The sequence below is a fragment of the Chiloscyllium plagiosum genome, unplaced genomic scaffold, assembly GCF_037043375.1.
Source record: "Chiloscyllium plagiosum isolate Xiang-an unplaced genomic scaffold, Cpla_swu_hap1 HiC_scaffold_14, whole genome shotgun sequence".
NCBI lineage: Eukaryota > Metazoa > Chordata > Chondrichthyes > Orectolobiformes > Hemiscylliidae > Chiloscyllium > Chiloscyllium plagiosum.
The window spans coordinates 8,935,147-8,948,972 of NW_028270152.1; the positions used below are offsets into that span (position 1 = coordinate 8,935,147).

Genomic DNA, 13,826 nt, shown 5'->3' on the forward strand with positions numbered 1-13,826 from the left:
TGCAAAAATGCCATCCCGTATTCCCAATTCCTCTGCTTCCGCCGTATCTGCTCCCAGGAGGACCAGTTCCACCATAGAACACACCAGATGGCCTCCTTCTGTAGAGACCTCAATTTCCCTTCCCATATGGTTAAAGATGCCCTCCAACGCATCTCGTCCACATCCCGCACCTCCGCCCTCAGACCCCACCCCTCCAACCGTAACAAGGACAGAACGCCCCTGGTGCTCACCATCCACCCTACAAACCTCCGCATAAACCAAATCATCCGCCGACATTTCCGCCACCTCCAAAAAGACCCCACCACCAGGGATATATTTCCCTCCCCACCCCTTTCCGCCTTCCGCAAAGACCGTTCCCTCCGTGACTACCTGGTCAGGTCTACGCCCCCTCTACGACCCACCCTCCCATCCTGGCACTTTCCCCTGCCACCGCAGGACCTGTAAAACCTGTGCCCACACCTCCTCCCTCACCTCCATCCAAGGCCCTAAAGGAGCCTTCCACATCCATCAAAGTTTTACCTGCACATCCACTAATATCATTTATTGTATCCGTTGCTCCCGATGCAGTCCCCTCCACATTGGGGAGACTGGGCGCCTCCTAGCAGAGCGCTTTAGGGAACATCTCCGGGACACCTGCACCAATCAACCACACCGCCCCGTGGCCCAATATTTCAACTCCCCCTCCCACTCTGCCGAGGACATGGAGGTCCTGGGCCTCCTCCACCGCCGCTCCCTCACGACCAGACGCCTGGAGGAAGAACGCCTCATCTTCCTCCTCGGAACACTTCAACCCCAGGGCATCAGTGTGGACTTCAACAGCTTCCTCATTTCCCCTTCCCCCACCTCATCCTAGTTTCAAACTTCCAGCCCGCACTGTCCCCTTGACCTGTCCGGACTTGTCCAACCTGCCTAGCTCCTTTTACACCTATCCACTCCACCCTCTCCTCCCTGACCTATCACCTTCATCTCCTCCCCCACTCACCTATTGTACTCTATGCTACTTTCTCCCCACACCCACCCTCCCCTAGCTTATCTCTCCACGCTTCAGGCTCTCTGCCTTTATTCCTGATGAAGGGCTTTTGCCCGAAACGTCAATTTTGCTGCTCGTCGGATGCTGTCTGAATTGCTGTGCTCTTCCAGCACCACTGATCCAGAATCTGGTTTCCAACATCTGCAGTCATTGTTTTTACCTCTATCCAAACAGATCTAAGGCGAAGAACTGCAAGAGTGGGATGGAATCCTTGCAGGACATGGTGTGGGAAGAGCTGTAGTGAAGGTAGTTATGGGAGTCAGTGGCTTTGTATTGGATGATGGTGCATAGTTTATTCCCCAGAATTGAGACGGGGAGGTCAAGGAAAGGAAGGGAAATGCCGGAAATAGACAATGTGAAAGTTACAGAGGGGTAGAAATTGGAGGCAAAGTTAACACAATTTTCAAGGTCCAGGTGGGAGCATGAATTGGCACCCAAACAGTTGTTGATGTACTGATAAAACAGTTGTGGGAGGTGGCCAGTGTAGGACTGGAACAAGGATTATTCCACATATCCCATAAACAGGCAGGAATAAGTGGAACCCATGCGGATGTCCATAGCCACTCCTTTGACTTGGCAGAAGTGAAATGAATTAAAGGAGAAATTGTTCAGTGAGAGAACAAGTTCAGCCGAGCAGAGGAGAGTGTTGGTGGATTGTTCAGGCCTCTGGTCGAGGAAGAAGCCAAGGACTATCATTCTTTCCTGGTGGGGAATGGAGATATAGCGGGATTGGACATCCAGTATACATTTGATTGCCTGGCTAGACCAGTGCCATTCTGAAGGAATTGCATTTTGGAGATGCTGTCCTTCAGACCTGATGCTAAACCTGTCTTTATGCCTGTTGGTTTCCACACAATTTTAAGATTGATCAATGTTATTTGAAGAAGAGCAATGTATGCACCCAGTATCCTGACTAATATTCTGCTTTCAATTCTTAGCAAAACCAAATGAACTCTTCATCTTTGCTGTTCCAAGGACTCGGTGGTTCCGAATGTGCTGCTCTGCTAAAACACATTGAATTAATAAGGAGTTATATAAATGAAATTATCATCATTAAAAATAGTTGCATGCTCTTCTGAGAGGTTTTGGGTAATACAAGAACAATCTTAATGAGAAGCATAACCTTTCTCATCTTGATTATTGTGACACCTTTAAATGTTGGTTTCCATGGATGTTCAAGGGGAAGAAGAGCTAATGAACACACCATTATTTTTTCCCCCTTTTCTTTCACAGCAGTTCTTTAAATGCTTAATATCACATTATATTTCTACAGATGAGAAACTCTGTGAGAATCTACTGGCACCAATTTACTTTTGGAAAATTGCATTATTATTTTCCCACTGGCCTCTTTGAACTTTTCGTTTTCATTTATATTTTCAAAATCAACTACCAGTCTCGATTTAGAAGTAAGATCGCATGTTGCTAAGTTACTGCAATAAAATGTAAATACAACAGCAGAAGGGAAATTGTAACTCAAAAAGGGAACTGTGTACTTTTATGTCTGAAATGGATGTCAATTTAGACAAGACCAAGTTAAGGGCTGAAATTCAAAGTGCCGAGTGCCACCAGGATTTAAAAGTGTAGAAGGGAAGGCGAGATAGGTAAACAGTTTAGGGGACATCACGTTTGATGTTAAAACCTTGTGGATTGCAGGAAGGGAAGAGAACTATGGACGTAGAAGCAATTGGGGCTGTCCCATTGACTTCAGTGTCCTTGGATAAGGAGAAGGAAAACCAAATAAAAACGGAAAGAACTATGGATGCTAAAATCAGAAACAAAAACAGAAATTGCTGGAAAAGCTTAGCAGATCTGGCAGCATCTATGGAGAGATACCAGAGTTAATATTACGGGTCCAGCGATCCTTCCTCAGGACTTCAGATAAAGAGAGGTGAAGGAACCCATTAGAGTGGATTTCCAGAGATTATGGCACAAGGCGCAGCTGAAGGTAAGCAGTAATAAGTGGGGAGATGAAGGACACCAGATTCAGAGGAATGTAGAGTTTCCAAAAACAGGAACAATGAAGCAAATACAAGACAGCATTCAGTGATCGACAGTTCATAATCCAGCCAGAGTGTAGGGCTGGAGGATGACCCAGGTTACTGGGGAGAGATCTGATGTAATAATGTTGTTTGTTTTGGAGGTTGAGTAACTCCATCGTTTGTAACAGTTAACATTATGTGATTGCCATTACATCTGTGATGATGGACTTATTGGAATAATCAAACTCTATTTTCCATCACTGTTAGGGGCTATTCTGTGCAGACCTCCTTCTCTATTTGCCCCACACTTTAAACAGCACGACCTTTCAATTAAAAAAAATTGCTTTCACTGTGATGATTAAACTTATGACAGCATGACTTTTGCAGTGTGCAGTATCTTGATCAGCCTTGACATTTATCTGTGCTAAGATCACATTGTGAAAGCAATACCACTCAAACCAGTATTAGCAGTTTCTAAATAAACAATGCATTTCTGCAGTTTAAATAGCGTTACCGAAGTAACCTCAAGTAATGTTAAAGCTTATGCCTTATTTTCATTTTTTAAAAAGTGTACGCCAGGTTTTGGAACCCTTGGAGGATTCTTTCCTTGGGTGATGAAGTGCTTATCCCAGATTCAACGATGGCCACTTCATCATCTGACAAAGGAAGCTTCTCAGAAGCTTGAGAGTTCTGTACTATTCACTAAGGATCAGGTTATGATTTATCGATGGTCCGATAATCAGCTTTTAAAAAAGGAACCAGTGGTGGTGTTGATTATCACAATGTTGGGAAAAAAAAAGCCCGATTACCCTGTTATTTTTAGCTGCAAGTTCCTTTGTCCAGAGTGTGAGGGTTTTAAATTAACCGACAGAACGTGCTTTCAAAGAGTATTGTGTTTGAACAGAAGGTTTACAGGTATTCTCCTGAAGTGTTTCCCTGAGAAAAGCTGATTTCAAATCCTGTGTCTGGAATGTAATTCTACTTAAAATTAAATGCCCAGCAGGTAGCAGCTGCCACCTCACAAAGACCACTATTTCTTTTCTGGTAGCATCTGTGGAGGATTCTGTCCTCAGAACTGAGGAAAGGTCAATGAACCTGAAATCTTAACTCTGATTGCTGCCAGACCTACTGAGCATTTCCAGTTATTTCTATTTTTGTGCAGGAGTTGCTCACTGGAGTAAACTTCAGAAGGACTACAGAGAAGGTGCATTTGGATTCTTTGTCTCATTTTGCCATTGAAAAGTATCCCTCCTGCCCACCACTCTTTGAAGGATTTTTGTTCATTCCACAACTCTTGTTTCTGTTACCTGATCCATGCCATTCTGGGCACTGATCACTTGTGAGGAAATGCTTTCTGATGTCAGACCTGAATATGCCTTTAATGATTTGTGTCTGTGCCCCATTCCCTGCTGTAGTAGTTCACTGGATTAAAATAGACATTTCCACTTAAATTGTAGAACAATATAGCTCAGAAAGAGGCAGTTTGGCCCAATGTACTACAAACCAACTGACTCCCACAGCTACCTGGACTACACCTCCTCCCATCCTGCCCCCTGTAAAAACGCCATCCCATTCTCCCAATTCCTTCGTCTCCGCCGCATCTGCTCCCAGGAGGACCAGTTCAAAATACGTACAACACAGATGGCCTCCTTCTTCAAGGACCGCAATTTCCCCCCCGACGTGGTCGACGGTGCCCTCCACCGCATCTCCTCCACTTCCCGCTCCTCCGCCCTTGAGCCCCGCCCCTCCAACCGCCACCAGGACAGAACCCCACTGGTCCTCACCTACCACCCCACCAATCTCCATGTACAGCGCATCATCCGCCGTCACTTCCGCCACCTCCAAACAGACCCCAGCACCAAGGATATATTTCCCTCCCCTCCCCTATCAGCTTTCCGTAGAGACCACTCCCTCCGCGACTCCCTTGTCAGATCCACACCCCCCACCGACCCAACCTCCACTCCCGGCACCTTCCCTTGCAACCGCAGGAGGTGCAACACTTGCGCCCACACCTCCCCCCTCACTTCTCTCCAAGGCCCCAAGGGAAACTTCCATATCCGCCACAGATTCACCTGCACCTCCACCCACATCATCTACTGCATCCGCTGCAGCCGGTGTGGCCTCCTCTATATTGGGGAGACAGGCCGCCTACTTGCGGAGCGATTCAGAGAGCACCTCTGGGCCACCCGGACGAACCAACCCAACCAACCTGTGGCACAGCATTTCAACTCCCCCTCCCACTCCACCGAGGATATGCAGGTCATTGGACTCATCCACCGCCAAACCACAACAACCCGACGGTCGGAGGAGGAGCGTCTTATCTTCCGACTGGGAACCCTCCAACCGCAGGGGATGAACTTGGACTTCACCAGTTTCTTCATCCCCCCTCCCCCCACCTTGTCTCAGCCGGATCCCTCCAGCCCGGCACCGCCTTCCTGACCTGCAGTCTTCTTCTTGACCTCTCCGCCTCCATCCTATTCCGACCTATCACCCTCACCTTGACCTCTTTCCACCTATCACATTTCCAACTCCCCTCCTCCAAGTCCCTCCTCCCTACCTTTTATCTTCTCCTGCTGAACACTCTCTGCTCATTCCTGAAGAAGGGCCTGTGCCCGAAACGTCGAATCTCCTGTTCCCTGGATGCTGCCTTACCTGCTTTGCTGTTCCAGCAATAAAGTTTCAACCTGTTCTTTCACTTAGTCTTGGCCACTAGCACACTCTGAACAATCACCGCTCATTGCCTTCAGTGGAGCAAAGGGAGGGAAAGAGCATTGAATAGGAACAACCTCAGAACAGCAAAAAGCTGTTCAAAAGTCTACATTCAAGATAAAAAGTCCCAACTTTTCATAATCTTTCCTCACTATTAGTTAGATTCAATGTGTGTGTGAGTTCCCATAGTCTTAACAGAGCATAGGGCTGCTCTCTCATTAGAGAAAGAGATGATTGGTGATGATTCAACCTGAGGGCTGCCAGACCTCAGGCTAGAAGAGAGGTTGAGAAGTTGGATACAATATTGTATATTTCACACACTTTCACAGTTAAAATGTTAGGAAAAGTGCTTCTTGAATCTTAAGTTTAAAATCCCATTATTCATTTATTAATTCATGTTTTATGATGGCTCAAAGTTTTCTGCTAGTGTGCCATTTGATATTAAAAGTCTAGGCTTTTCTATGACTCAATTTATATCTTTGTGAGCCTTGTTTGTTAATATCTTTCACAGCCTATGTCTGTTGAAGAATGTGTCAGTTAAATATTGATTTGACTGTATTTCCAGTGAAACATGATGCAGTGTTGCCTGATGATACAATAAACCAAAGAATAACTAGTGCATTAACTTTCTTGCAGCATGTTGACTACTACCAACTTGCGTCAGCACAATTCAATGAAGCTGCAGCAATAGCAGAAGTTCGTGTCAAGTAAGTGCCCTGAAAATGGACTGTTTGAACAACCCAAATATTGTACTGAATTAGTGGAAGAGTATCTGGGATTGCTGATTTTGTTAGGGACTAGCTAGTGGGCAGCTGACTGCGCATGGAATATGCCACACAGCTGCAATCAGATGCTGGGATTACTTGGTATGACTTGACTGTTTTTTAATTAATCTTTAGGGTGCATGACATCTTCATAAACTGCTGCAATTTCACACACCTTAGTGTCCTGCAGTTCACTCTGGAATGCGTTTAGGAGTCAAACATTATGGTCTGGGTCTATAGCTGCATTTAGATCCTCAATGAGTAAGGATGGCAGGTTTCACCTCCTAAAATCAACTTCACAGCTTCAAGGTAAAATTTAACTGTATCAGGTTTTTGTGTTTCCGTTTTTTAAAACCTGAATTAAAATTCTCAAACAGCCATAATGGTACTTAAACTCAAATTATCTGTAATGTGGAGGTCCTGGTGTTTAGATTACTTACAGTGTGGAAACAGGCCCTTCGGCCCAACAAGTCCACACCACCCCGCCGAAGCGCAACCCACCCATACCCCTACATCTACCCCTTACCTAACACTACGGGCAATTTAGCATGGCCAATTCACCTGACCTGCACATCTTTGGACTGTGGGAGGAAACCGGAGCACCCGGAGGAAATCCACGCAGACACGGGGAGAAAGTGCAAACTCCACACTGTCAGTTGCCTGAGGCGGGAATTGAACCCGGGTCTCTGGCGCTGTGAGGCAGCAGTGCTAACCACTCTGCCAACGTGCCGCCCAAACCCCAGTTCAGTGTTGAACTGGGGTAGGCAAAAATTAAAAATCACATGACAGCAAGTTATGGTCCAACAGGTTTATTTGAAAGTACAAGCTTTTGCTTGACGAAGGGGCAGTGCTCCAAAAGCTTGTGATTTCAAATAAACCTGTTGGACCATTACCTGGTATCGTGTGATTTTTAACTTCATATCATCTGATCATTAGTCCAAGCTCTGAACTACAATAATACCATCTGGGTATGTTAGCTAAAAAGTTTGATTTTGACCATGTCCAGTGATTTAGTGGAGAAAAGCATACCACAATTTGATTTGGAGTCATACAAACTGGGAATGTCTGACACTGTTCTCGAAGTCAGTATTAAAATCTGATTGAAGCTGGATCAGGAGTAGATTTTTGCAAAAGCAGGGAGTGTCTTTGCGCTAGGAGAGGAACATAAATGTACCATTGTTCAATTCGTTGTTCATTAATCCCTGTTAGAAAGGCAACATGTCAGGACATTGGATGAAGAAGGATGCTTGGTATTTGGAAGTGATGCACCAAAGATGTGGAAGCACTCGTTGCTTGAATGCACATACAAAAAGCAGCAAAGTTCCAGAGGGTAAATACAGCAAATATTCTGGTCCATACAAAGAAAGGGGGAGCAATTTGATCGTTGAACTCAAAGTATTTGGGAAAAATCCTTACCCAGAGACTGACTAGAATGTGAAACGTGACACCTGGAATGCTTAAGATGACTGACATTCTAAAAATTTTCCTGTTGGATTTAAGCACTACTGGCGAGACCAGTATTTGTTAGTCATCTCTAAGTGTCCTTGACCAAATGGTGACTAGCCAATGTCAGACTAATGTATGGGCATCCACTGTGTTGTTAGGAAAGGAATTTCAGATTTTCGACCCAGCTGTAGTGAAGGAATAGTGATTTTGTTCCAAGTGTTGCAATATTGTGGTGGTACCATTACTAGGAATTTAACTGGACTAGCCATTTAAATGCTGTAGCTACAATAGACAATAGACAATAGGTGCAGGAGTAGGCCATTCTGCCCTTCGAGCCTGCACCGCCATTCAATATGATCATAGCTGATCATTCCTAATCAGTATCCTCTTCCTGCCTTATCTCCATAACCCTTGATTCCACTACAAAAGCAGGCATTCTGACAGAAGGATAGCAAGCCAAGCCAAATCAGATTCGCTAACATTGGGTATTATAACACAGTGAAATTAAAATACTTGGTGACCCTTAAAATTGCCCAATTGTTTCTAACCAGACTTTATGAACAACCGATATCAGACTCCAATTTTAAAGCTTAAACAAAAATGAATAATTTATTACTAACACTGCAACCTTAGCAGAACTGAATTAAACAATAAGATAATCTAATTAATGGCCATGATTTAAACCCAATCTTCTTTGATCGTAACTCCTGCTCAAACATACAAAGTTAAAGAATAAATTGAAAGGAAGTAAAAGAGTTGTATCTGACCTGTTCAGTTAAGGAGTTTTGAACGCCAGTTGTTAAACCTTCATGCAATCCTTGGATAATGAGTGGATCATCAACATGTGGTGCTGTATATATTACTTGAATTCTGAATTGACCAGTGCAAACAACTTCCATGGGCTGCTGGAGACTTTTACTCGTGTCTTCCAGACTGGGGTTCTTTTCCCAGAGCTTCCAACAATTTGATAACTAGTTGATAATGAGAGGGTCACCAAAACTCCATTCAGCAGATACATTGCCTCCTGTCCAAAATCTAGTCCAAGCTGTTTTAGTCTTTTGTCTCTCTTTCTGTTTTTTCAACATTCCCTTTGTTTGACTGGGTAGCACTCTGTCCCATTGAGTGACCCTTTTTAACATGCAGTCAGCTGCCACTTTTTGTGCATAATACATCTCAGGTGCCAAAATGTCTGCAGCTTGCATAGAACAATAATTAACCTGCAACTACCTTTCCAGGCTAGTACCAATCAACAAATTTGTATAGTTGTTCTTTCCCTTTTTTTAAGGTAAACTGCTGCTCAAAGTCCAAAATTCAACTCTCAACTTCAGCTCATAGTTCCAAACCGAAAATGAGAAAAATAAAGACAAACAGCGATGGTCCCAATATAAGTCAGTGGCTGGGAATCCTTCAGCAAGTAACTCACCTCGTGACTCCCAAACCCTGTCCACCATCTGCAAGGCACAAGTCAGTACTGTGACGAGATGCTCCCCATTGCTTGGATGAGAGCGCAGCTCCAAAAACACTGAAGAAGCTCACTTTCACTGCATACTGTAGCATTGTAGGTGGTGGATAGGCTTCAGGGAATCAGGAGGTTGGTTATTTGCTGCAGGACTCCCAAACTCTGACCAGGTTGTATGGCTCTAGTGTTTTTATGGCAGTAAATTCAATTTCAGATCAATGGTAACCACTAGGGTATTGATGGTGGGACACTCAGTAGTGATGTTAAATGTCAAGGGGAGAAAAGAATAGAAGAACATTTTGAAGGGGTTAGATAAAGAGGGTTGTGTGGAGCATAAAGCCCAGCACACAGTAATTAGGGCAAATAGATTGGTTAAATGCTGTAACAACTTAAAATTCTAGCTTGAAATGAAATGTTCAAACAATTATGTTAGTCAGCTGCCTATAGCAGCTGGGTATTAATACGATGGTATTCAACCATGTGAATCAGACCAAAACACTTTAAACTATTTTTTTTAAACAGCATTGGGTTAGTTTAATTTTAAATAGATGCTGTGAAGGCAGGGCCACCTTTGTACTTTCCTTTCTTGTGTGCATGCCTGTGTTCAATAAAACTTTATTCTTGTGTTGTGGTCCATAAATGGAGCATATGTGAAGCAGATGGGATTTTAAAGCATTTATATTTGTCAAATCCTGATAAAACAAAAAAAAAGCTTTTTATATAACCTCCACAGATCCAATTTCAGTGGAAAGAATTTTATTCAATAAATCTCACAGGATGGCCAATTATAGGTGAGGTAGGCTACTGCTGTTCCTCAGGTTTGAAGTCCTGTCTCTTCAATTACCCTTCTCTAATTTGTCTGCTAGCTAAACTGCCTCTTTAGATCAGAGTCAGGGTGCCTGATGTTTAACTTTCAGCTCTTGTTCACTATTCCCTTTTTGTTCAGTTTAGTTAAAGTACCCAGTCATTTTCCTTGTTCCACTTCTGGTGAGCTCTCCACGTTACAAATACCATTTTCTGCCTTTCAGAAGGCTGTACACTGCGATCTTTCCTGCTTCCATTTCCATCCACTAATTCCTGCTTTGTGTTCTAGTCCTCTCCTCTCCCTATTTTCTTCAAACATTTTCCAGAGGTGGTGATGTGACTATATTTCTGTTGTGTTGGGAGGAAGAGAATGGGGCCGGAATTTAGAAAGAAAAGGTTTACTCTGCTTGCACAATTGTGAAAGTTTGTAGATTGTTTTTTAGAGATTGGGAATTAATGTCAGTCAGGACTTCCACTGTGGAAAAATGACTTAGAACTTTGAAACAGACACAGAGCATTGGAGAAGCTCAGCAGGTCTGGCAGCATCTAGGGAGAGAGAAACAGAGTTCATATTTCAGTCTGATGTATCTTTTCTTCAGCACTGAAAAGGACCGGAAAGTAATGGTTTCTTTGCTGTTAACAGAGGAGGAGGAGGAGTGAGTGGAACAAATCCTCTTGCTTCTTCTGCTCCCCTGACAACTGTATGAAATACACCATTTTTCAGCCGTTTTCAGTCTTGAAGGAGAGCCATATTGGGGCTCGAATCATTAACTCTGTTTCTCTCTCCACAAACAATGCCAGATTTGCTTTGTTTCTCCAGCATTTCCTGTTTTTTATTTCAGATTTCCAGCATCCTCAGTATTTTGTTTTTATTATAATTTGGTGAACTACAGAATAATACACATAGAATCTGGCCCATCAGACCTCTGATAGTTTTTTAATGGAATTATCCAAAAGGTATTATGCTCCTGCTCTGTCCCTACAGCTTCAAAATACGTTTCCATCAAATCTATGACTCTAAGACTCTAAGTATTCATTCAGCTGGAAGTCACTGTTAAATGAAGTATATATTTTCTGGTTACCAATTCTTTCCCTGGAAACAATACCCTTCATTTATTCTAACAAAACAATTAATAATTTTAAATGCTCTGTCTTTTCTGCTTTAAGCAGGACAGGATTAGATTCTTCAGTTTCTCCTGGAATGCCATAATGATCAGTGCTGGATCCAATACTTTTCGTCATTTATGTAATTGATTTGGATGTGAACATAGGAGGTATAGTTAGTAAGTTTGAGATGACACCAAAATTGGAGGTTTAGTGGATACGAAGAAGGTTACCTCAGATTACAACAGGGTCTTGATCAGATAGGCCAATGGGCTGAGGAGTGGCAGATGGAGTTAAATTTAGATAAATGCGAGGTGTTGCATTTTGGGAAAGCATATCTTTGCAGGATTTATACATTTAATGGTAAGGTCCTGTGGAGTGTTGCTGAACAAAGAAACCTTGGAATACAGGTTCATAGCTCCTTGAAAGTGGAGTCGCAGGTAGCTAGGGTAGTGAAGAAGGCGTTTGGTATGCTTTCCTTTATTGGTCAGGGTATTGAGTACAGGAGTTGAGAAGTCATGTTACGGCTGTACAAGACGTTGGTTGGGCCACTTTTGGAGTATTGTGTGCAATTCTGGTCTCCTTCCTATTGGAAGGGTGTTATGAAACTTGAAAGGGTTCAGGAAAGATTTAGAAGGATATTGCCAGGATGAGAGGATTTGAGCTATAGGGAGAGGTTGAATAGGCTGGGGCAATTTTCCCTGGAGCATTGGAGGCTGAGGGGTGACCTTATAGAGGTTTATAAAATCATGAGGGGCATGGAGAGGGTAAATAGACAAGGTCTTTTCCCTGGGGTGGGGGAGTCCAGAACTAGAGGCATAGGTTTAGGGTGAGAGGGGAAAGATATAAAAGAGACCTAAGGGGCAACTTTTTCACGCAGAGGGTGGTACATGTATGGAATGAGCTGCCTGAGGAAGTGGTGTAGGCAGGTACAATTGCAACATTTAAAAGGCATCTGGATGTGTATATGAATAGGAAGGGTTTGGAGGGATATGGGCCGGGTGCTGGCAAGTGTGGCTAGATTAGGTTGAGATATTTGATCGGCATGGACGGGTTGGACCGAAGGGTCTGTTTCCGTGCTGTGCATCTCTATGACTCTGACCCAATGTCTCAATTCCTTCATCCTTGCCATTATTTGATTACATTTTCTCTGTAGCCTCTCAAATACATTACAATTTTTCTTAAAATATGATATCTAGAATTGAACACTGTATTCCAACATAACCAGTGTAATTCTGTACTAGCCATAATGTTATACAATCTTTTGTTCTTTGCAGCCAATATTGCTTTATTCAGTGGAAATATAACACCCTGTCTTGTGAGCAACAACCATGTAAAGTTAGAATAATGGTACAATTGCACAGCTTAAAGTAAAGGCAGCGTAATGGCTTGAATGCAGAACATAAAATAAAAACGGTGTAATGACATGAATGCACAGCATAAAGTAAAGGCAGGGTAATGATATGAATGAGCTGAAAATGTGTTGCTGGAAAAGCGCAGCAGGTCAGGCAGCATCCAAGGAGCAGGAGAATCGACGTTTCGGGCATGAGCCCTTCTTCAGGAATCTGCCCGAAACGTCGATTCTCCTGCTCCTTGGATGCTGCCTGACCTGCTGCGCTTTTCCAGCAACACATTTTCAGCTCTGATCTCCACTTTCTCCTAATGATATGAATGCTCAGTTTAAAAGCAGAGTGATGGTACGAATGCACAGCATAAAGGCAAAGTAATGATACGAATGTACAGCATAAAGGCAGAGTGATGGCTTAAAGAAAAAAACGTAAAGGCAGAGCAATGGTGTGAATGCACAGTTTAAGGTAAACACAACAATGGTGCAAATGGACAGTAAACAGTAAAGGCAATGTAATGGTGCAAGTGTGCAAAATATCTGCTAGCATCACTGAAGAGACAACTTGATGTTTCAGTTATAATTTTTTTACCAAGAATAGAAATTCAAAAATAACTGAGCAATTTTATTCATTATTCTTCTGTTTAATTGCCTTTTTCACACAAGGCCTAATGAATGTTTTAAATTTAAACAGTGCTGACAGGTTTGCTTTGACATTGACTGGAGGACAGGAAACATGAAATACTTTTATAAACACTATGTTTCTAAATTACTTGCGATTTTATGACCATAAGAAACATGTTTCAAAAGAACAAAAAATTTGTGTTTATATAACATCTATCATGATCTCAGGATGTCTTAAAACATTTACATCCAATGCTGTATTTTTTGAAATTCAGTCGTTGTTGAATGTAGAAATGTGGAGCCAGTTGACAAATAGCAAGCTCCCCCAAACAGCAATGAAACAATGAGCAAATAATCTGTTTTACAGTGATATTGATTGAAGAATAAATATTGCCCAGAACAACAAGGAGCACTGGTGTTGGATGTTTTCATTTTCTTGAGGGCAGATGAGGAGCCAGGGTTAAATGTCTGATCTGAAGGATGGCATCTTTACTATTGCAGTAGCCCCTCAGTATTTTCACTTGATCAGTTAGCCAGGATTATGTGCTCAAAGTATGTTAAT

At 42.9% G+C, this 13,826-nt stretch overlaps 1 protein-coding gene across 5 annotated transcripts in view; it reads left to right on the plus strand.

Moving 5' to 3' along the window:
- Positions 1 to 13,826, plus strand: part of LOC122558814 (MICOS complex subunit mic25-a-like) — a 541,522-nt gene that overhangs the window by 271,689 nt on the left and 256,007 nt on the right. For all 5 annotated transcript variants that reach the window (XM_087994069.1, XM_087994071.1, XM_087994070.1 and 2 more), the window contains exon 6: positions 6,355 to 6,425. In XM_087994069.1, coding sequence (XP_087850195.1) covers positions 6,355 to 6,425 — 71 coding nt within the window. The remainder of the gene's footprint in view (positions 1 to 6,354; positions 6,426 to 13,826) is intronic.